General features: G+C 40.6%; 1 protein-coding gene across 1 annotated transcript; it reads right to left on the reverse strand.

The window, feature by feature from the left end:
* Positions 1-539: 539 nt before the first annotated feature.
* On the reverse strand, positions 540-25,074 carry NCF2 (neutrophil cytosolic factor 2). The gene is made up of 15 exons (XM_069737758.1): positions 24,772-25,074; positions 23,443-23,525; positions 21,078-21,186; positions 18,217-18,354; positions 15,211-15,318; positions 14,413-14,472; positions 13,383-13,426; positions 11,756-11,897; positions 8,082-8,144; positions 5,529-5,616; positions 5,347-5,396; positions 4,015-4,154; positions 2,443-2,548; positions 1,543-1,702; positions 540-726 (listed from the first exon to the last, which is right to left on the reverse strand). Exons 1-15 carry the CDS (start codon positions 24,943-24,945, stop codon positions 656-658), a joined length of 1,536 nt encoding a protein of 511 aa, XP_069593859.1. The 5' UTR covers positions 24,946-25,074; the 3' UTR covers positions 540-655.
* Positions 25,075-25,470: the final 396 nt, after the last annotated feature.

A 25,470-nucleotide genomic window follows, 5' to 3' on the forward strand; every position in this document is an offset into this window, starting at 1 on the left:
ACCGAGTAGTCCATGTAAAATTACAGAGATGTGTTTGATGTTGATCAGAGTTTCTATGGGTCCTTGAAAAAAATGTTTAAAAAAAAAAAATCAGACTGCTAGATAGACGGTAGACAAACATTTTTTGTTTTTTTCCTCAGTTCCAAAAAAAGTGATGAAGATCTAAACAAAATCATTAATTAGACCAGAACCGTTTTTCTTGTACAACAACAACAACTTCTGGATGAGCCGTTAGTTTGATAAAATATGTTGTAAATGGTCATTGTTCTCCTGGGGCAGTAGATATACGGGAAATGGCTTTGGTCATGGACATGTCTGGAAACTGGAAGGGGGGGTATTTAGTGTGAACCTGGTAACTAATACAATTTCCAAAATGTTAGACTTTTGCATATGCCACATGGACTGATGTATTCGTGATGCTGCAGGTCACGGATGGCTCCAGGACACGTGATCTAAGGACGAATTAGACTTGTTTAATCAGGTATGAAAGATTTTGACTGCTGTTAACAAGGTGAATAAAATCTGGAGAACTCCACAAATTCTCGGAAAGTTTTGTTTCTACTTTATTAAACAGCAGGAGGTGATACATGAATGTGTGCAGATTGCTATAGTCCATACATGAATAGTGTTGGTTGCCTTTTGACACGCCGGTCGTTCACTGCACGAAAGCGGATGGAAAGATGCCCACTCTCTCGTGACATTCTCCTTCCCACCATTCTGGCGACACTGAAAAAGAGCATTAGTGTAAAAAGTACCAAGAAATGTATCATTATCCACACTTCATGGCTAAAGATCCTCATCAAGCGCAACTTCATGCAAGTCTTTAGATGTCCTCATGATTTCCTGGTCTAAATCTGCAACGCTCGTCATGTTTTAGAGCAGAAAATTGTCCTCTCCATATCGGTCAGAGAGAGAAACCTAAAGTAAACTTTCTTCATCAGGATAATTTTTATAAGAATTGGGACCCGAAATATCTTACTAAAGTTTTAAAAAAGTAAATTGCAGCATTAGGCACCGTCTGAGATTAACTAATGGCCACATCGGTGCATCTGTCCAAATCCTATCTTCCCAAGCTTCAGGCCGTAGCCTAAAGCGCAATGTGAACATAAACCTACCCTTTTATATATTCCTTTATTGAGCTACTCTCAGCTGATTTGTTTGATGTGGTCATTGGTAATAAAATCGGCTGGGAGGCGCTCCGTAAAAGACAGAGAAGAGTTACAAACTCTGTGACCACAAGCTCAATGACAGATTTTAAGAAAACTCAGGTTGCAGTCAACGATGGACAGCGAAACACAGACAACATTTCTAATGAAAAGCAATGCATTAAAAAATACATATAAAAACAAAATAATAATACCCCCAAAAGGTGTCCATGTTCTTTAGTTCTATGCTGTACAGGGGATATGTAAATTATTTGGATTACAATTTGGGTTTGTTGGGGGGGAGGGAGGGTAGCTTAAAAAAAAAAAGTGAATAATGGATATTTTCTTAAAGTGTTACCAAGCTTGCTTCCCATAACCAGAAGGCATCGATGCTTACCTTTATTGAGAACCTTGATGATGTCTCCTTTCTTAAAGGGCAGGTCTTCCGGCTGTGAAGCCTCATAATTAAATATTGCTGTTACAGTAACCTCTGAGTTATCTTCTAATTTTAGGTGATTTACGCCTTCTTCCTCTACTTTTTGAAAAGATTGTTCCATCTACAAATAGTAAATTTGAAAGATTGTGGTTTTATTCCAATATAACCTAAAGTTTCAGACAGACACGTGTTAAAATCATTCGCCACAGCGGAATATAACTGATTTTGGTGTCCTGAAACTGTTCCACTTTTGATACACTGAAAAAAAGAGAGAAAAAGATGGAGAGCACTCTGAACTACAGTATATAGAATATATATACTACCTGTTTCGCCTGCATCCAGCCTTCCTCAGGTACTGTGATACACCTGAGGAAGGCTGGATGCAGCCAAAACGCATAATGTTTTTTTAATTAAAAGTTTTGATCTTTATATAGCTTTTGTTTTATCCGTACTCATTGCATCAATTTTCCCCTTTCCATTTCAACGGGAGCACCTTCCATCTCATTTTGTTTTTCGCTTCACCAAGCTCTGCTGGAACTCCCAATGGAGGATATTTCCACAGTATACCCGGTTGGCCGCACCTTCTGGAATCCACTAATATATTTGGAGATGCGCCTATTGCACAACTTTACCAGGTGAGAACATTTTCTACAATTTGTCTTATATTCTTAACTTACCACACTCAGAAACTGCTCCTTTCTCCACCAAGGAAAATCCGTATATTGGTAAATTCTCCTACACTGTAACATGCCGTTCATTATTTTAGAATGAGTAGGTCCCTTTTCATCAGCATTCTGCCAGAACTATAGGTGCTAGAGCTTGCTTTTCATTTAATAATCTAGCTCTCAGCTCGTGTCTTACTTGTGCGTCTGTACACTTCAGTTTCAGGCAGTTGTCTGCGATCTGTTCCCATGCTCTTTTCACGTTGTCCTTGCTTAGCTGGACTTCTTTGTCTCCATCTATAAAACTGAAGAGATTACAGGTAACGGCACACTTCAATGGATTCTTATTAGAGATGAGTGAATCTTTTGAAACTTGCAAGCTTTGTCAAATTTTTCAGCAATATTCGATTTGCTGAAATTGTAAGTATTGCCAAGCCTCAAGTTGCCCTGAAAAGACTAGTATAACACTGACGTCTCCAATGATTGTACTGAACACTTTTCAAGTTCTTTAATGCAAACACAGCTTTAGTAATATCAAAGTGATCTCAACATATATGACTATAGGGTAAATGACTGGTAGCAGTTTTTCAGGGTTGTGCTGTCACACACTCTCTATTGTTTGTTCAGTGGTTTATGGCTTTCTCTCCTGATCTCCATTGCTGAGATTTAAGCTCGGACATCTTTTAAAGCACCACTCCATCATATTTTGTTATTTTTTGCAGCCCTGGAGTGTTGCTATGAATCTAAATTCCCTGCCGCCAGTCTTATAACTACCAACCGCTGTGTTTATCTGTTTTCTGCACAACATCGCTCGATCTCCAGCAGTTTGTAACCGACCCGAGCCGATTGCTCCAGTGTTTGCTGAGTGATCCAGAAGTCACTATTCAATGTAAGTTTATGAGTGCCAGAAAATGGATCCCATAGACTTACATTGAAAACTTGTGACTGTTACCTCTATCTTCTGGTCAGTCAGAAGTTGGGGGTCACAAAATGGTGCTGCGGAACAGGAGCGGTGCGGGGAAGTGCTGAAGACAGTGGCTGTTGAGTATAAGACTAGGGGCAGGGAACTTAGTTTATTAGCAACACTCCAGCACTGAAATAAAAGAAAAAATGATGGAGTGAGGCTTTTACTATCCAGATTCATCACAAAATGACAAATGTGCTGCTGTATTTCCTGCCTCTGCTTTTATACAGGCTATGATAGTCCCTTCTGATTGGCTGCACTATACCATGTGATGTAAAAAGTGCAAGACATTACGAGGAAGCATGAAGTCATATGTGGCCTCTCTGGCTTTATATAAAATGAAGGTGGACATTTTTGGGCAAATCATTGTAAATTGTTCATAGTTGTCTTGTCTAGGAAATTATCTAAAGCTCAATATAAATTCGATTCACTCATGTCTAATTCTTAACACATACAGAATAGTGTAAAATATACATGGATCGGTCATATAACTATTGGCAGGTGACGTGGATGACATTGTGGGGGTCTTACTGATATGTAGTGGTTAGTGCTTACCAAAAAATTATCTAAGGGAGCTCAGCCTGTGATTTAGTGACCAACTTATGAGTGCTCAAGGCATATTGATGCCCATGGGGTGTGAGGGCTGATCCCACAGAAGAGCGGTGAAAATGTAACAACTCATGTACGGAGTCAATGCCTCAATTAGCGACACTGCTAGGTCTAACAGGTTTTAATGTTATGGCTGATCCCTGTATACCCAGATTCTTCTAATATAAGATAATCCAAAAATAATAGACCTGCACTTACTGAAGTGTGATGTCGCAGGGAGTCAGCTTCAGCTTACTGCTGATCAATATCAATAGGTCGTCGTATGAAAGTTTCTGGGAGACTTGTACGGCGACCGTGTATTTATAATAAACTTTCACAATATACGATGCGGAGGATTCCTGCAGAGAAGAAACGCGTTAGCTTGCACAACTACATCTGTAAGACATTGGTGGATTGAGGGGCTTTTTTTTTTTTGTAGAGTAATGCTTTAAATATATGACTAATATTGATGAATAAAGTTAATTGCGGCCAGTCGTCCATGTCCCTGCAAACCTCCTCCTGCCAGGAGCCATTTGCTGCGGCACACGGATAGGCGTTATGTCAAGACTACTATTCAGAGTGGCAATGCCGACAGGTAGAAGGAGCGTCGTAAGCTTCTGATCTGGCAACCATGGACTACTGCGGTGGCTACTGAACCTGGATGCTGTGAATTTTTCACATCTTCTGTCTATTAACCCTGCTGTACTGTTCGGTCAAAAATGACCGTTTTTGAACTTTGATTTTTTTTTTTTAAACAATTCATAATGCGGTTGAGTTAAGCTCAAATTTGTAATTTATGTGCAGAATTCAATAAGCCCTTGTAACTCTTATAAACACAAAATAAATGAAAAAAAAAAGTTTTAAGTTTTTTTTTTTTTTATAATGACCAACAATGCTCATATACAGTATAATAATGCAACAGGTATTCCAAAAAATTTTTTTAAGTAGCTAAAACAGCATTTTATTAGGTCCGGTCAAAAATGACCGAAGCCGTACAAGTGTATAGTGGAAACGAACAGAACAGTAGGGTTAACCTAACAGTGGTCATTTATCAAGTATAAAAAAAAAAGATAAAAACCCTTTAAACTAGTCATAGATTCAGCAATAGAAGGTAATCCAGCCATTAGATGATCATTACAGGATTATTCCCATCTTCATAACTGGGTATTGTCAGGTGGTGCTTGTCAATACGAGCAATTTCCTGAATATTAAAACGTTCTTGAGATATTAATGCATCTATTTTCCTTTGTTTACAGCTCGTTGCCCCGGAGACCGACCACTATTGCTAAACAGTAGAACATGTGCAGTGCTTACAAGCTCTTTTCTCTAGGGATTGTTAGCGATATTTTGAAGCCTGCAGGGACCTCTAGAGCTCTCGCAGTTACCACCTAATCTCGGCCAGTTTCAGCACTGTGCTTACTAACTAGACAGCAGTGGTGGTCGTCTCTTAGGCAAGTGTTAAATGTGTTGGGCATTAACTGTGTCTTTACAAAGCTTGGATTTCTTATAGTCCGTTCGTTTTAAACATGCATGACCTTCTGTGACACATACCACGGAGCGAGCGGGTGGTTTTTCTTTTGTGACGGGTGTATCTGGTTTGTCTAGAGGGAAATAAAAAGAAAAATTCTGACATGATCATATGGCAAAAGACCCTAGGAGTCCCTATGAGTTTGTGTGCATGGTCTCCATGCTTCGCCATCCACAGAGCACTTATAGATGCTGACATGTAAAACCTTGGACATTTCCCGGGGCAACAGACGTGGGAGGTGCGGGGATGTCCTGCTCTGGAGTTGTAACTTCATCTTCTTTTGCTTCTGTTCCCTGAAAACAATAATAATGTTTACATATATATATATATATATATATATATATATATATATATATATATATATATATATATATATATATATATATATATATATATATATATTACATTGCAATAAATTTGATGACCAATGCAGTTACATAGTACTTTACCCCCAAAATAACATGAACCTAAAGAAATAAAATTAACTCCCAAGTGTCAGCCACTAGGTGTCTCCCTTCTGTCTAACTTGCTGCCCACTGCCTGTTGTTCAGTCTAATCCTCTAGCAGCAGAGACACAGAGAGAAATGACAGTAAGTGGCAGGTGGTCTTTGTCTTTCTGCTCCTGCTCTCCTGTCTGTCAAGCTGCATACAGGCATAACACAGAGTTTAGCTTTTAGTTTTGGGCAAGCAACACAATGGAAGACACAATGTATGCTGGGAAAGGAAGTTCCAGCACCAATAGTGCAGAATGCTGACACAGAGAAAGTGACCTTCAAAAGGTTGGATGACAAGCTGCAGAGAATGAGGAGCGAAATCATTTCTGGACCAACAAAAGCAGCTTCAACTTGTGTGAAATTACAGCATTGGATCCATTCTTTCACTTTTTCTAAATAAAACAGAATCTAGTATGCAAATTTAGAAACATAAGAGCAAGATCCACTAGGAAAATATTAATCTATGGATAAATTATGAACTAACTTTTCCTTATACAAATAATTTGCTTTAGATAATCCTGATTTATTAGAAATTCATAGTGTACAAATGGATTTTACGCGCTTAACTAGAACAGGTCCAGTCATATTTTCATTGGGGCATGGGAGATTTAAATCACACTTCTACGCTTTCAGAAATAACAAGGGTAAGGCTATGCTCACATGATAGTATTTTTTTTTATTGTAATGTAATTTGCACTCTCTCTTTAAGTAATCCATTTATTTCTCCTGACACCAAGTACAGTTTTATTAAAATAGTTATATCTAAATTAGTGATGTGTTAATTTGAACAATGCCCGATCAACTCAATGTCCTACCAATGTGTTAGGTAAAGAGTACCTTACCAATTAGGTAAACAATACCCTACCAATGTCAAAGATAAACAATGCTCTACCGACGTGCTAGGTAAACAATGTCCTACCAATTGAACTTTCGCCGCTGTTTTTACGTTGACAATTGTGTATTTTTTCGTGAATTCATATAATCTCTGTGCACAGCTGCTCTTCATAGATGGATCCAGCTTTTATTTGTTAACAATAGTCACAAATTTTTCATACAATGCACGATCAACTGAATCTCCTACCAATGTGTTAGGTAAACAATGCCCTACCAACGTGTTTGGTAAACAATGTCCAACCAACGTGTTTGGTAACCAATGCCCTACCAACATGTTTGGTAACCAATACCCTACCAACGTGTTTGGTAACCAATGCTCTACCAACGTGCTAGGTAAACAATGCCCTACCACTGTGTTAAGTAAACAATGTCCTACCAATTCAACTTTCCTTGCAACAATGCCCTACCAATGCTTTACGTAAACACCCTACCAATGTGATAGGTAAAAAATGCCCTACCAACGTGTTGGGTAAACAATGTCCAACCAATGCATTTGGTAAACAATGTCCAACCAACGTGTTTGGTAACCAATGCCCTACCAACGTGTTTGGTAACCAATGCCCTACCAACGTGCTAGGTAAACAATGCCCTACCACTGTGTTAAGTAAACAATGTCCTACCAATTCAACTTTCCCCGCTGTTTTATGTTTACAATTGTGTATTTTTTCATGAACTCATATAAACTTAGTTCACAACTGTGCATCATAGATGGATCCAGCATTTTGTTCACAATAGTCACTATTTTTTCAGACTTAAGAATATTTTTTTCTTTCTTTCCCCCTAAATAACTTGATCAAATTGCCCATTTTATTGCAAAGATGTTTATGCTTTCATATATGTCTTGCATTGGTTGCTTAAAATCTTGTATTGTTTATGATTGCAAGGTGGAAGCAAAGCTGAATTTTGGGAGACAAACATTCAATGAAAAACACAGAAAAACTTGCGTTTTGGCTGCATTTTTTGCCTGCTAAAAGATAAGGATTTTGCTGCCGAAAAAAGCACAAAAAAAAGCAATGTGTGAACATAGCCTAATGGTCTTGCTTGCTAGAGATTCATCTCTGGTTATCGCAAAAGGAAAAAAAAATGCTAATGGAGACCATGATCTATAAGGAATGTCCACTTCTGCTCTCCATCTGCTGTCTTGAGATCTAAAAAATGTCAGCATTTTTTTTGTTAATGATTTGCAATCAGCTCAAGATAGTAGCTAGGATAAGAATGTGGTATTTCGGACAACAAGCTTGCTGACTGTTTCCTGTAATATTCAGTAAAACTCTGAACAGAGCTCAGGACCAGGTCCCCACACATTGCATTCATCCAACCTACTCAGTATATTTTTATTATGTCTGTGGGAAGCATGGTATAGGACTTACCTGGGTTTGTGACTGGAAACGCAACTCCACAGGCTCCAGATAATTGCACGGTACAATCCCTTTCTATATACACATACAAGAACAAATAAAGATAATTTCAGAAAGGAATAAATGTGGCTTAATAAATAAATTATCTGTCATTTAATATGTACCAGTTACTGATTCGACAAGAATAACCGATATGTGATCAATGGCAAAACTGGCTGATGTGATAATTTCTCATTTAGACATTTTTTGGACTCCATGTTGAACAGTATAATAAAATACTGCAGGACATAAAAGGTATGCAACTTCTATTGTGGTGGCAGAGGGAAGGGACTTTTCACTGCTTCCCCTTTCCTTCCCATGACATTGTCACTACCTATAACCACCACTAGGTGGTGCTCAGTGCATGGAGATTTATATCTGTACAAATCCCTAGGCAGGGAGCTCCCCCTAGTGGTTACCACATGCGGGGAGAATTATATCATTTAGCAAGGTACATACATATTATTCAGCTAATCAAATTAGAACTGTAGACCTAAAAACATAATAGTGAAAAATAACTCAAAAATGGTGTAGATCCCAGTGTGCGTTTCGCCCGGTTTGAGTGTCCCCACTGGCTTCCTTTATACACATTTTTTGCGCACTGTTATTTTGAAAATAAAATTTTGGCATACAGTAGGCTAGTAAAACTCCATGGGCAGGTTAGACGTGATCACTGTGAGAATTTTAACAATGTAGACATACAATGAACGTACTGGTTAATGCAATGTGAACGCAAACCCAACTTCATCCTCAGTGTGAAATCACAAAAGGAAATTATTTCCCTCATGTCATCATCCCCTACGGTTAGTTGTAACACGCTTCCTACAATGTCACTTCCGTGACCGCCTTCCCTCTTTCTGTACAAGGTCACAGATCAGTCATACTGTGGTGAACGTTCCCTTATCTCCCCTGAGTCTTATCTGTCGCTCATGGTTTTACCCACAATAATACATCACAATTTAGCCCGAATCACAGAGATTAGCGTTCATATCTGCGGATACTACTGATACGGTCTTTTTTTTTTTTTTTAAGCAAATACTTGCATTCCTATAATGAAACCGCACCGCAGGATTTTTTTTTTCTTTTAACCCTTTGTGGTGCAGTTCCTCTGATTTTCCTATTGTAAATGTATTGACAGCTGGGCGTTACCAGGTGGGGGTGTGTCCCTGCACAATCTGACATTGTCCAATCAGTGTTGCCAGTGTCAGACACACACCCCTATAGGGGACTGACAATTTATTAATGTATATTCAGGAGGAATAACAGAGGAACGGGAACAGATTTATTACAAAAAAGGATCCAGGTGTATTTAATATCAGAAGCGCTGGAAAGTCCTCTGTAAAAAAAAAAAAAATATTTATACATTTATTTATGTATACAAATCCCCATAAATAGAAATTCTTATTAGAATATTATTTCTAATGACACATGCTTCCCATCAAAGCAATTACTGCGGCTGTGGAAGCAGTCAGAAGACTAATTATGATAATTGCTTTTCAGCTGCAGAATGATATTGCCCTCTCCTATCCTTGGTGTACACCCCCTCGATAAATTCCTGCCCCAGATTGGTGATGCTGCAGCACAGCAGGATAATGCTTCAACTTGTTGGACAGAATCAGACAATTTTTTTCCCCCTAAACAATGATATTTGTCTCATCTATTGGTGGATGACAGACATATCATGTATCTGTATGACGTATAATTGGATACATTATGGCAGTGACAGATGGCTCCATCATGGGACGTCCAATTTCCTGATACATTTTGTTTTGCAGATGGCTAGATGTAACCAAAATACAAATGAAGAGAATCAGAACAGAATGTAACTGTTCATACTGTTCTGTATCCAGCCCAAAATATGAGCCCAAAATACACTGAATTGCCTTGGTTTATGTTTATTTATCTTGAGTTTGTCAAGATACCCCATTCATTTAAATCTACATTTCATAACCTTCCCCTGCTAGCCCCAGTACAATTGCATCTCATATGATTGAACTCATCAAAAAGTATATTGGCTTTTCATTTTTTTTGTGTAGTTCTATTAAAATCTATTACATTATTGCCATCTTTTTTTTTTTTTAAGTTGAACTTTTTGGTATTGCAGTTATTTTTAACCATAAGGACAAGATCCAATTATTTGATATTTTTATCTGAAGATGCTTGTAAACTGAAGAACCCAACTCGTTTTGTTTAGGAAGGGTAATAAATTAATCATAGGCTTCCATTATCCTATTCCATATTAGAATAGATGATCAATTAAGTCATCAATATACTAGTGATAAATAATAATGGTATTGGCCCAAAGGCTTTTAGGCTATGTTCACACTTTGCGGATTCCACTGCGGATTTTTCCGCAGCAGAATTCCAAAATCCGCAGTGAAAACCCTTTGCGGTTTTTACTTCGGTTTCTTTTGCGGATTTTCATCTGCAGTTTCCTATTGGAGCAGGTGAAAATCCGCAGAAAAGAAGTGACATGCTGCGGAATGTAATCCGCTGCGTTTCCGCGCGTTTTTTTCCGCAGCATGTGCACAGCGTTTTTTGTTTCCCATAGGTTTACATTGTACTGTAAACTCATGGGAAACTGCTGCAGATCCGCAGCGGTCAAATCCGCTGCGGATCCGCAGCAAAATCCGCAAAGTGTGAACATCGCCTCAGAGTTCGTAGAGTCTACTTGAAATCCTCTGCAAAGTTTGGGGCAAATCTAGTCCCCATAGCGGTCCCCCTGGTTGGTATAGATATTTGATCTTGAAATGAAAATATATCAGAGTTTTATATCCTGGTCCTTGTCTCAATTGTCTCCTGAATTTGCTTCTGCCTTGCCCTGGATGTCACAGATCTTGTAGTTCTACTCAACTGACACTGACCCTTGAACTCCATTTACCTCAATCCAGTCAATCAATTGTGACCACATGGGCCTATTGAAATCCATTAGAGTCTAGAAGCTGCCTGCAGTGCATGGATATAGTTAGATTATGTACATTTATATATATGCATGCAGATAAACATCAGAAGGGAACTGGGGTAGCCACACACAGTATGTGCATAAATATGTGCTCCCCAAAATCCCAGAATGGAGGTTATATAAAACCAACTTGCTAAAATTACCGTAGTTAGCACCTTTTAATAACGTTCCGCATAATTACAATAGCAATATTTTTTGGACCTATGAAAATGTTGATCTTCACTATAAAATGTATCCATTACAGGCAAACAAAGAATTGGCAGTGCCACTTATTTTAATAGCGCTTTTTAGTGGTTTGTTCCTCAGCAGGAATTGACATTTGACAAAAATCATTAAGAAAAAGCTGCAGGCAGTACAGGTAAGAGTGATGTTCATGTTAAGGAGGTGATGATTTCAAGGTGGAGCTGACATTTTCGTCAATTGAACTGCAATCATCTGTCGCAACCCATTGGGGGCCAAGTAAAATATGTCATGAATAGAAGCATAGAATTAGTCTTAGTAATTTAAGTAAAAAGCTTTGCAGATTTTAACCATTCCCTTTTTTGCACCCCAAAAATCCCTGCCACAGTTGCCCCATTAATGCTTCCCCTACTGATACAGCATAAAAACACTATTATAACAGTGTCCCTGCCACAAAGTATATACTAGCCATAGATGCAGGCATAGAGCCCACCACCATAATTACCTTTCCATTGAACAGAACGGTTGCCCAATTATCATTTCCCTTCTTGAGAACAAACACAATATTTCCCGGCATGACCTCCATTTCTTCTAAAGTCTCAGGAGTAAACTGAAATAACACACGGTGAGGTTGTCCTTGAAGGGTCCTGTAAAGACATCCCAAAATAATTTTATTCCATGCAGAGGTGAAAATAGAAATCATGGGACCCCCATTGCTCAAATCTAAATTAGGCAGACACCACCACCAAAAAAAACTAAAATATTCGGCAAAGTCAGGGTCACAGCACATAGGTGAAGTGATGCGACGACATACTTCATAATTTTTTGACAGTGAGAGGGACATGTAGTGCGACATGCATAAATAGGTTCCCAACTGAAAGTCCTTAGTGTTTTCACTCATAACAATACCCTTTTCATGGTCCCCATGCAGTATGAACCCTCAAAAAAAATGCGTTAAACAGAATGATATCCCCACAATAAATTACCTCACAGTATAATGTCCCCACATTGTCCCTAACAAAGTATAATGTGCCTGCAACACAGTTTGATACCCCACAATGCCCAAACACAGAACAATACTCCTGCAGTCTCCCCCCTGACACAGTAGGACTCCCCTACAGTTCCCCCAACAAAGTATGATGTCCTACAGTAACCCCCCACATAGTATGATGCCACCACAGTGCTCTCAACAAAATATGTACCCCAACACAGTATAATGTCACCACAGTGCCCCTGTCACAATGTGACTGCGGGATATCAGATGTTCACCTATACTGATCCTCAGGCTAGGGGTCTCTGGCTATCCCTGTCCTAGGATTACCCCTGAAGGTGGAGATGCCTGGGCCTTGTCCATTGCTATGCAGTAGCTCCAATCTGTACAGTATACAAGACAGACAGGGCAGAAACGGAAGTGCAATCACACAACACTCTGTCAGGGAACTACAAAGAGATATAAAGTGTACAGCATGAGAGGCAACAAAGTAATATAAAGATATCTGGGGGGAAAGAAAGGGTTAACCCAACACCGCTCATCACAACAACTTTAGAAATAACCAGGATGTGTCCAACTCTCCAAACCAGGATAGAGAACTATTGCTGGCATTACCTGAACAACAGGAGCCAGCTTAAATAGGGAAACCGCAGACAAGACTGGTTCTCCGGCAGCAAGTGACCACAGGCAATCAGCAAGCTAAGTCCAGCAATGATGTAACTCCTTCTAACCCACCTAGGAGCTCCAGCTCTAGAAGTCAATGCCCAAGTCACTCTGTGTTGACCACAGACTATGGAGTGTCTCAGTCTGAGGAATCTGCCCCCTAACAAACAACTCACCCTGCCCCGTTTCCCCAATGCCCTGCTCTGGTCTGTGTGTAGACCTAGGCTCAGTGCATGAGGCGTAATCCGTTCACATCATTGCGCCTGCTGAGTTGACAATCAGGCACTCCGGCTAAATGTCTCCATGTGTGATACAAGCAAAAAGTATTGTTATGGAGTCAAGTTTTCAGCTTTATAAAAGGAAAAAAGTTACAGACTGTAAAAAAAAGTCCATTTCAAATATTTTTGCATTCCATCCATCTCCTGTAGAGTCCCCACCATTCAGTGAAAGATTTACCTTTTTTTTCGGTTTCACTTACCTCAGTACCTCAGGGGTTTTTGGACGAGCTGGTGGGTTGTTGGCCTATCGAAAGGAACAAAAGGCAAAAACATCCTATAAAATCTAATTATGTACAGTATATAAAGTCAACCATGTAAGGCTTGACCTCGAATAAAAAGGTTTGTTTTCCTGTTCTCTGTGCTTACAGAGTAGAATGGAGGGAATACTAAAAGTGAACTTGTCTTCAAGTGGGAATTAAGGCTGAAATGTTCATTAGCTGACTGTACATGTAAACCGATAACAGCAGCCCATCAGCGGATCTTCTCTAGGGCAGAACACAAATACTATGTCGCTTTTATCCATACTGCAAAATTGTGTCATTTTTGTTAAAATAATATTTTCACTTTGTTTTATATTTTGGTTACAACCAATAAGATCCAGCTCCACTGCAGGCCCTAAGGGTCATTTATTGCTGTAGACCGGTCATCTACAACTAATGGTAAAACTACAATTCCCAGTATGGGGAAGTTTAGACACCAACAAGTTGAAGACTGCTTCCTACACCCATTTTTTCTCTACAAAATATTACCTAAATATTAGGCCAGGTATGGTACCAATACATATTTTTAGATAACTCTATTGGTTTACATGGCATTCCAGGAGAGAGATCTTAACAGAACCAGTGCGTGTGGGGTCATTTGTTGAGAAGCTAAACTGGATAATTCTTCATGTTTTATATTTCAGATATATATTGATATAGTTGTTTCTACTTTTTATGTCATTCTGCTACCTGTATTGGTTATTCCTATATTTAGATGATGTGTTAGAGCAGTGTTCCCCAACTCCGGTCCACAAGAGCCACCAACAGGTCATATTTTCAGGATTTCCTTAGTATTGCTCAGGTGATAATTGCATCATCTGCACAGGCAATAATTCCATCACCTGTGCAAGACTAAGGAAATCCTGAAAACATGACCTGTTGGTGGCTCTTGAGGACCGGAGTTGGGGAACACTGAGTTAGAGAATCAAATGTATGAGAAAAGTATAAATTAGGCTGGAAGATTCTTTACCTGAGGCTGCAGTGGTGCAAATCCAGAGAAACTGTCTTTGTCAACGACAGAGGCCACTACCTGCCGAACAATCACATTTCTCATTAGTTACTGTTAATTCACCATTTTTATTTCCTTACACTCCATTTTGTAAACAATCAGCTAATTATAAAAAAAAAAAAAGTTATCTTTTCATGGCTAGCACTCGTATCTGTGACAGTCTATGGGGCCATTCGTATGTTCGGAATATTTTGCAGGCAGAAATTGGAGACGTCCTATTTTGATCAAAATTGGAACTGCAAGTTTATGGGTTTACCAAGAAACTCTCCAACCGGCCCTTCAAGGCCAGTCATTTCTTTAAATGATATATTTCTTCTGCTATGAGTATGCCGAATATTAAAAGAAAGGAAAGTCTAAAAAAAGATACATAACATGTACAAAAGTATTAATACATGCCTCTTAATCATTGGAATAAAGTTTTTTATCCAGTCCCATTGCCCAAGACGCATAAAATCTAGCCCCGTGCCACACAATTTGCCTTTACTAACATTAGTGAGAGGACGGTTCATTGTAAAGCGCTCACAAATACCAGCGAGCCTTGTATCACCAAGCACAATACGAAGCGGCGGATGAAGTGGTGTAAGGCTGCCATCACTGGACCCTGGAGCAGTGGAAGTATGTTCTGTGGAGTGACGGATCACACTTCTCTATCTGATGGACGGGTTGGGTGAATGGCAGGAGACTGTATTGTGCCTTTTCTGCGCCATTTAGAGTAAAATTCATTCTATTGTGTCAGACAGTGGAGTTTTCGGAACATACCGTTGCTTTTCCCAAGTAGTCTTTCTTCTCCAGTTGCTCCACGAGTCTCTCATTAGGCTGAAATAACCTCCCTTTTGGCATCTCTGAAATAGGAAAGTCCTTTTGTTTCTTAAAAAAAAAAAAAATGTGGAATCAGAATGGTTGGTGGTAAGCTATAATTCTCATTGTTACGATGTAAGGAAGGCGCGACGTCTCCGCATCAAACACAATGGCTTCAAAATTGAAAATGCAATTGAGCGACGTCATCATATCATCTTATAAAATCACGTTTTCTGCGGAGGATCTTGTTCGGGAAAGTTTTCCTTTGTTAAGAACATTTGATGGTGAGATAATTAGCAGGACGCTGAAAGAGCCAGAGGTAAAAATAGCTGGCAGCCCACAGATCGGAATTGTGCGCCGCGACTAAACCATTGGGGGCCGTCATCTGAAATAAAGCGCACGGTACAGAACACTTCAGGGGTAATACATGTTCTGTTCACGATCTATGGAACATTCGTCAGCGTTCCCCGGAGTATTACATTCTATTTGCTAATTAAAATGTTATTAACACAATTGCTACTTTTAGAAATCAGTTCATTCTAATAGGACAGATAATGAGGCCCATGAAGATGAGGCTGGTTGCTCCCATACACTTAAAGGGAATCTGTTACCAGATTTTGCCACCCAATTTGAGAGCAGCATGATAAAGGGGCAGAGACCCTGATTCCAGTGATGTGTCACTTACTGCTGCTTGCTGTATTAACAATAAAATCACAGTTTTATCAGCAGGAGATTATCACTAGAGAACTAGTAAACCTGACACCATGTAATCCAATCCCGCCCCCACTACTGATTGGTAGCTTTCTGCCTATGCACAGAGAACACAGAGAGCTGCCAATCAGTAGTGTGGGCGTGGTTATATAGAGCTCAGCATTCAGAGAACTGGAAGATCTGCAAAACTGTGATTTTATCAAAACTGCAGCAAGCAGCCCAGTAAGTGATACATCGCAGGAATCAGGGTCTCTGTCCCTACAACATGTTGCTCTCAGATGGAACAGCAGAAACCTGGCGACAGATTCCCTTTAAAGGGAGTTTGTCAGCCCCAGAAAACAATAATTAAACTAAACAGGCGGTCATATAGGGAACTTAGCCAGGGGTTGCAATGGCATCCAGAAAGTTGATCTCAGGGGCAGTGCAGTGAGCGGCTGCAGCAGAGACGATAGCAGCCTGTGCTCGCTCCGGCCATGACACGGTGTTCGCACGCTTGAAATTTATTTTCAGGCGCCGTTCACACTAACCAAGCGATCACTGTCAATCAACATTCAGGAATCCGCAGGGGCATGGTCACTGAGGGACGGAAATGAGCGCTTGTGGCTGCGCCAAGGGTGCACAGGACGCCCTATTTTGCACAGCGGACCATCAGTTTTTTTAAGAAAATCAGAATCAATCTATATTACACCAAAGTTTTGCGTTTTTATGGGGGCTAAATCCCCTACTTGACCATGTGGTTAGATTAAATAGTGTTTGTGGGGTGACAGACGCCCCTTTATCTATTATATGTGCAGTTCTCTCCAATGGAGGAATTGCATTGCTTGCAACAAAAGAAGTTAGGGAATTGTCCCAGGACTCGTGAAATTGTTGGAGGGAGAATTGTTGACCCTCCCGTCCTAGATGGCAAACAGAGCATATAATGAGGGGTCCATATTGATGTTTAGTACCAGACCCCCCGTTTTCACTGGTGCCAAGATAGAGCGGACTATTGATATTATTCTCCATGACGTTTCCGGTTCCCAACTCGCAGGCTACGGGCTGCAGTAATCAGCGATTCTCTACCGGCCTTATATGTTTGTGGATCTGAATCGTAGTGTTCGGATCTCCCGATTTACAGATAGCACTTAAGTGGATATGTGTGTATAATGGTCACGTATGTAATTTCCAAACCTATTAAAATACCACATTCTAGTCTTACGTAGCCTTGTGAAATTATTACTAAACATAGATTGCTTTATCATCCTGACTTCCGTCCGTGGTTTTCAGACATGTCAATATCTTACAGGGTGGAAGAATTGTCATTGCACAGAAAAACATGTTATATATTGGAGCGATCTCAGAAGAACGCTGGCCCCGCAGTTGGCTTTATATTAAAGCAGCTTTGTGATCCTATATTAAAAACTATATATAAGGGTTGAAGTAAAACATTTGGACAATTTTCTAAATATTTCTGGGAATAGCTGACTGTGGAATGAGTTAACAGTGATCCGGTCAGTGAGCTCATTTAACAGCAGGGTGTGAAACTATTCTCTCTCCTCTTCTGAGTAACTGCTGAGCTGATTTATGACCAAACTTTTTTTTTTACAAAAATGATTTTTAGTGAAAGGATGGATAAGATTATAATTGGAGTGCAGAATTGGCGATCATACAAAGGGGTCTTGGGATTTAGGGACACAAATCACCTGTGGCACAAAAGTAGACGCCTGTATGATTAATGGCGTCGGTAGGCTTATATAGACTATGAAATTACTCCATATGTCAGCCATATATTAAATTTATGGTCTAAATAAGTTCTAATAAAAATGCGTACAAAGAAATATTACTTGTGCACACAGACGGTCCGAGTGCGGTGCTACAAAACATCAAATCACCCTTGGACCAATGTTAATCTATGGGGCCGTGAACATGTTCGTGTTTTTCTTTGGACAAAATGTGCCCAAGGAAAAAATGGCAGCATGCCCGAATTTGATCTGATATTTGGATCGCACTCGGCCATGCAATCAATGAGTCTGTGAAAAATATCGGACTGCACTCAGATGACATCTGAGTGCAGACTGATTTCCAGCGACAGATACAATGAAGATGGAGAAAAAAATGTCTCCATCTTCTCCTCATCTGAGAGAAACAGATCACACTATGATCAGTGTTTGATCAGAGTGTGATTAGCATAAACGTCCCTACTCTCTCTCAGATGAGGGAATATACGGCCTTAAAATCAGAATTGTGCAACGTTTCTAGAACAAGTCCCAGGCTCACCAGGATTTCTTGCATTGCCTTCTCTATCCTGGTGCCATGCCGCGATTCTGCTTTCTGACTGAGGGCAAGGATAATGCTTTTTTCAGCTTTTTCCCAATTCCCAAGTTTTGCATTTGCAAGCGCAATATTATGCAGGATCTGAAAGAAAAAAGGGATGAAATGTTCAAAAATATCAAGGAGAACAACAAATGTTAAAAACGGTAACACGCCTGTACTCATGCCTTCTCTCCATGGTGGAGGGAGTCCATCATTTGGGGGACGCTCACGTGCTCTAGATGTGCTGCAGAAACCCATCCACATGCTGCAGACACAACCGGGCTCGCATGAACTGAACTGATTTTCTACAACAAATCTGCTGCATGTGAACATAACCTGAAAGAACTGTAATGTGTCAGCTGCTCTCATCCACACCAACACAATGGAGTTTGACACACAATATACACATACACATATGTGTGTGTATGTATGTATGTATGTATGTATGTATGTATGTGTATATATAATATATGTATGTATGTGTATATATAATATATATATATATATATATATATATATATATATATATATATATGCACTGTGTGCAGAATTATTAGGCAAGTTGTATTTTGATCACATGATACTTTTTTACATGTTGTCCTACTAAATCAGGTGATGTGTATCTCTGTAATGAGGAGGGGTGTTGTCTAATGACATTAAAACCCTATATACGGTGTGCTTAATTATTCGGCAACTTCCTTTCCTGTGGCAAAAATGGGTCAGAAGAGAGATTTGACGGCTCTGAAAAGTCCAAAATTGTGAGATGTCTTGCAGAGGGATGCAGCAGTCTTGAAATTGCCAAACTTTTGAAGCGTGATCACCGAACAATCAAGCGTTTAATGGCAAATAGCCAACAGGGTCGCAAGAAGCGTGTTGGGCAAAAAAAGGCGCAAAATAACTGTCCATGAATTGAGGAAAATCAAGCATGAAGTGGCCAAGATGCCATTTGCCACCAGTTTTGCCATATTTCAGAGCTGGAGTAACAAAAAGCACAAGGTAGGCGATACTCAGGAATATGGCCAAGGTAAAGAAGGCTGAAAAACGACCACCTTTGAACAAGAAACATACCCTGAATGGTATGCAGTGAATATCCCCAGCTCTCCCTGGATCCTGAATGCTCTGTATCTTGCAATGATTTTGTGTGTCAGCTAGCACCCTGAATGGTAATTTCATGTCATTCAACTCCTGTGCTAGAATCCATCATCAGTTACATGGTTATCAGTACTCACTGTTGTAGCTCCAGGGGGGGATCTCTGTAGATGTTTATCACAGGAGAGGTGTTAAGGTACCGTTACATTAAGCGACGCTGCAGCGATATAGACAACTTCCCGCTCCCATGTACAGCTCCCATGCATTTTCACCTTCCTGAAAAACCTCAGTCCATCTTGCCAAAACACTCTGCACCAAAAAACTTCTTACAATTCAAAAAACTTCTTGCTTTTTATCTTCCTACTCCTACTGATTTCGGGAGACATCTCCCCCAACCCTGGTCCACCATCCCACAACCTCAACTGCTACCCTACCTCACATCAAAACCATTCTAACCTTATTAATATTACTTGCACTCCCTCATCTCCTTCTTTTAATTGTGCCCTTTGGAATCCACGGTCTGTATGTAACAAGCTTCCTTTCCTGCACAACTACCGTACTTTCTGAACAACTCTCTAAATCTATTGGCCCTCACTGAAACCTGGATCCAGGATTCTGACACTGTCTCCCCTGCTGCCATTTCCCATGGTGGCCTACAATTCTCCCATTCCCCGAGACCAACAAACAGACCTGGTGGTGGAGTTGGCATACTCCTGTCCCCACAAGGCACCTTCCAGGTCATCCCCCCAGTTCCATCTCTTTCATTCCCTTCTTTTGAGGTCCACACCATCAGGCTCTTCCGTCCCCTCTCCCTCAGAGTAGCGGTCATATACCCACCCCCAGGCTCACCCACCCACTTCCTGGACCATTTCTCTGCCTGGCTGCCGCACTTCATGTCCTCAGAACTCCCAACCCTTATCCTGGGAGACTTCAAAATCCTTATCAACAGCCCCACTTCCACATCTGCATCCCAGCTTCTATCACTAACCACTTCGCTCGGCCTCTCACAGCTCTCAAACTCTGAGACACGTAAGAATGGTAACACCCTGGACCTGGTCTTTGTCTGGCTGTGTTCAATCTCCTACCTAAATAACTCACGGCTTCCCCTCTCTGACCACAACATTCTCTCCTTCATGCTCACAAATCTTCGCTCACCCCAGCACCCTCCTACCTACTATTCAGTCAGAAATCTACAAGCCATTAACCCTCATACACTTTCAGACTCCCTATGCTCATCACTGTCCCCAATCTCTTTTTCCTGTCCTGATCTGGCTGTACATCACTTCAATGACACTCTTAGAAGCACCCTAGACCAAGTAGCGCTCCTCACCCTCATAACCTCCAAACACAGTAAAACAGCCCTGGCTCACATCACAAACCCGATTTCTCCAGCGATGCTCTAGGTGTGCTGAACGCTTATGGAGGAAAACTCGCACCCCAGAAGACTTCATCCACTTCAAATTTATGTTAAGGACCTATAACTCTGCCCTTCACATTGCCAAACAGACCTACTTCACCACTCTGATCTCCTCTCTAGCCAACAACCCCAAGAAACTTTTTGACACAAACCCCTATCACAGACATTTGTGCTGATGACCTGGCCTCCCACTTTATAGAGAAAATAGACAATATCCGTCAGGAAATCCGCTCCCAGACACCAAGTTCAGTGACTCCCATCCCTCCATGCATCTCCCCTGTCTCACTCTCCGCATTTGATCCCATCACAGAAGAAATACCTCACAACTGTAGAGTTTAAATGTCAGACCCAGGATCTTATAGTCGATGAGTTGGTTGCCCCTCAGCTCTGTAAAGCAGCGCGACCAGTCGTCCAGTGCTTGGCTATACCTGCACAGAAATACATTGCCATTTGTTAGTACAGACCATGGTCGTCATGTAATGCTACATTTTCCATGTAGTAGAGCGGAATATTTGGGGTCTGTGAACGACAGATGTCCTTTATATTTCTTTTGTGAGTTTGTGAGGGCAGTGTATGTGTGATGTGTCCCACAGCACCGGTCGAAAGCTTGAACAACTGTTAATTCAATGGTTTTCTCGTTCTTATTGGAATGTGCACATTGTAGATTCAGACTGAAGGCAGCAAAACCACAAAAGAACAAATATGGAAACAAGGATTAAAGGAACATGGGTGAAACCAACCAGAATATGTGTTAAAGCTTAGATTCCTCAAAGAACCCTCCTTTTACTCTGATGACAGCTTTTTACACCCCCTTGGCATTCTCTCAAGCATCTTCATCAGGTTGCCACTTGGGATGACTTCCAATTAACAGGTATGCCTCGTCAAGAGTTCTTTTGCGGAATCACCGGCCTTCATAAAGTGTTTGCAACCAACAGGTGTGTTTTGCAGAGGCAGTATTGGTACACAGCTATATACAGTACTAAGCATCATTCCATAACTTTGTAGCCAAAATATAACAGAAATCACTCAACTAAGTAAAGAGAAGTGACAGTCCATCATTACTTTAAAATATAAAAGTCAGTCTATCTGGAAAATTGGTAGAACCTTGAAGGTATCATAAAGTTTAGTTAAACTGATTCCTATGTTAACAACTACAGGAAAGAAAGTCCAAGAATTACCTCTGCTGCAGAGGATAAGTTCATCAGAGTTACCAGCTTCCGAAAATGCAAATTGACATCATCTCAAATAACAACTCATAACTTATGTACAGACATCAAGTAGCAGACTCATCTCAATATCAACTGTCCAGAACACACTGTGAGAAGCTGGTTTTTAATTGTAAAATTGCTGCAAAGAGGCTACTACTGAGGACCGTAAACAAGAAGAGACCTGTTTGTGCCAAGTACCACAAGGGCTACCCATTAGATCAGTGGAAATCTGTACAGTGGTCTGATGAGTCAAAATGTGAGATTGATGTGCCATGTCTTTGTGAAATGCAGATAGGTGAGAAGATGGTTTCTACAGGTGAGGTGCCCATTGCGAATTATAGGGAGATGTCATAGTGTGGCAGTGCCTGGTTAATTTTTCCTAAATTCCAGGAACACTTTCCCAGCATGGCCACCACCATATTCTGCAACATCACACCATACAAACTGGCCTTCACTTTGTAGAACCATTAGTTGTATTGTTTCAGGACAATGACGCAAAACACACCTCTAGGCTATGTAAGGACTATGTGATCAAGAAGGAGAGGAATGGAATACTGCATCAGATGACATGGCCTCCATAATCACCCATCCTCAACTAAATGGGATTCTTTAGGATGAGTTGGATGCAGAATGAAGTCAAAGCTGCCAACAAGTGCTCAGCACTAGTGATGAGCGAATATTCTCGTTACTCGAGATTTCTCAAGCACGCTCGGGGGTCCTCCGAGTATTTTTTAGTGCTTGGAGTTTTAGTTTTTCTTGCCGCAACAGAATGATTTACATCTGTTAGCCAGCATAAGTACATGTGGGGATTCCCTAGGAACCAGGCAACCCCCACATGTACTTATGCTGGCTAACAGATGTAAATCATTTAGCTACGGCAAGAAAAACAATCTCCGAGCACTAAAAAATACCCGGAGGACCCCCGAGCGTGCTCAAAAAATCTCGAGTAACGAGTATATTTGCTCAGCACTACTCAGCACCCCTAGAGAATCATTCAAGATTGTTGGAAAACCAATTCAGGTTATGGCCCGATGAAGGTGCATGAGAGAATGTCAAGGGGGTGTAAAACTGTCATCAGAGTAAAAGGGGGGTTACTTTGAGAAATCTAAGGTTTATCACATATTCTGCTTTGTTTCACACGTGTTTCTTCATTCCTTGTTTCCATATTTGTTCCTTTGTGGTTTTGCTGCCTTCACTCTGAATCTACAATGTACACACTCCAATAAGTAACGGAAAAGAACTGTATGAACAGGTGCGTCCAAACTTTTGACAGGTAGTGTATGTGTGACTGTTATGCGTGCAGAATGTAGTTCGTGAAAGACGTGAGTGCCACAGGTCCTAAATGGCACATAGCCAGAGTAGGAGTGCCACGTGCCACTACTGTATGTCCAACGTGAGTCCACTACTGAGTGAGAGACGTCAACACCATGTATCCTGAATTATCCTGTATCAAATCAAATTCATGGTGTCTCTTACTTGCCCTTCTTGAAGAAGACTGAGCCACGTTGAAAATACCCCACAGCCAAGTGCGCGTCTTTCTCTATGGTGCTTGTAAAGGCCTGGAAGACAGCAATATAAATGGAAAAAGTCAATGTGAATGAGTCATATCAATACTAGCTTATATTTCATAGGTAGTCTATAAATCTACAGTAAGTTTATAAATATACAATAATGGAGCAGAATCACTAAGAAAAAACATTAAGACGTCATTTTACAGTCAATTTTGGGTCCCTGTCTGTGATGCAGGCTCAGGGGCTGAGCCCGCATCATTGCCGGCAGATGATGGCTGCCTTATTCAGCCATAACCCTCCTCTAACAGCAGCGAGCGGAGTTGAGTGCTGCCTGCTGCTGACTCTTTAAATGCTATCAGTTTCTGGCAGTAGCATTTACACGATCAAGGTTTCACAATGCGATCGTGGGGGTGCCGATGGGTTGCTATGGCAGGTGGAGGTCTGCTGAAGACTCTCGTGCTGCCAATAAGGTGGTCTGCTGAAGTATAGTCATTGGCCGGGCTTCATAGACCACCATAATTTTTGCTAACGACTACATTAATGTAAAAAAAACCACCACACAACTAAAAAAAAAATGCATTAATAAAGTTTGTAAAATGGACTTTAAAAAATAAAGGTTAAAATCACCCTCCCTTTAGTCTCATTAAAAATAATGGAATTCAAAAAATAAAAATAAAAAAATACACACAATTGGTGTTGCTGTGTCTGTAAAAGTCTGAGCTATTAAAATAAAAAATTAATGAACTCAATTTGTAAACATCATAAAAAAATGTTAACTGCAGAATTGAAGTGATCAAAACGTCCCATCTACCCCAATAAAAACATCACCTTGCCATGCAAAAAACAACCTCTCCCATAGCTCCGTTGACTAAAAAATGTGGCGACACAAGCAAAAACTTTATCTATGAATTTACAAATTTGTTTTCACCATCTAAATACTAAAAAAAAAAAACTATGAAAGTTTTGTATGGCTGTAATAGTACTGATCTGCAGAATATTACGTCCAGGTCATTTTAAGACCACAATAAACGCCATAAAAACAACCTATTGCCCCCTCACCTTGAAAAAATAAAAAATAAAAAACTTGCCAAAATGTGTTTTGTTTCTTTGGGCAATTTTGCCGAACTTGGAATTGTGTTCACGCTATGTAGATGGGAAAATAAGAAAAAGTTATGACTCTTGAAAGAGGAAAAAAAAATGGAAAATCGCCTGGTCAGGAAGGCGTTACCAAATGTTTTATAAATGAAGTCGCCACCAATAAGAAAATTAGGACATTGCTTTCAATTAGATTTACCTGTTCGGCCCCATGTAAATCCCCTAATACCAGGTGGCAGCAGCCGATATTGAAGCAGATCTTGGATCGAGGGTCTGCGATGGATGTGAAAAGTGTCAGGGCGTTACTCCAGTCACCCTTGTCCGCAGCGGCCACCCCATCACTCCAAAGGCGCATAATCTCCACCAGGGCCATCACTGAGCTCTAGGACGTTCTCCTTCCTCCGCTGATCCCTCCGATACTAAGCTGTAGCACAAGTGACAGCACCCGGATGGCACCCGCACTGTTCATATGTGATGGTGGCACAAGAGGAAGCAGCAGGACGCTGCACAACAGGTTCTGAAACTGACGTTTTGTACAATACGTAACGACTTCCCCATTTACTGCCCTTCCTCCATCTCCGCTGAGCAGACTGGTGGGGAACAAGTGTTTGGAGCCCACGTACCTGGCCCTCGGGAAATAATTTGATGCCATTGCCCAACAGAGTTTACCCAAAATCCACACACCAGTGCTGCAGGGACAACCCCACATTACTGACTTTCAGCCAAAGATGCAACAAATTTGCTGCTTTTGCATATGCACCAGTGCGGCACTGGCCATGAGGACGTGACCAGAAGTCGTTAGGAATGACACAAGAGGGTCAGAATTAAGGAAAAGAGTAAGGATAAGCTCAGAGGAGCATCATTTTTGGTCTGTGTGCTGTCTATGGAAGTGCACAAG

This window comes from Ranitomeya imitator, chromosome 8 (assembly GCF_032444005.1).
Source record: "Ranitomeya imitator isolate aRanImi1 chromosome 8, aRanImi1.pri, whole genome shotgun sequence".
NCBI classification, from domain to species: domain Eukaryota; kingdom Metazoa; phylum Chordata; class Amphibia; order Anura; family Dendrobatidae; genus Ranitomeya; species Ranitomeya imitator.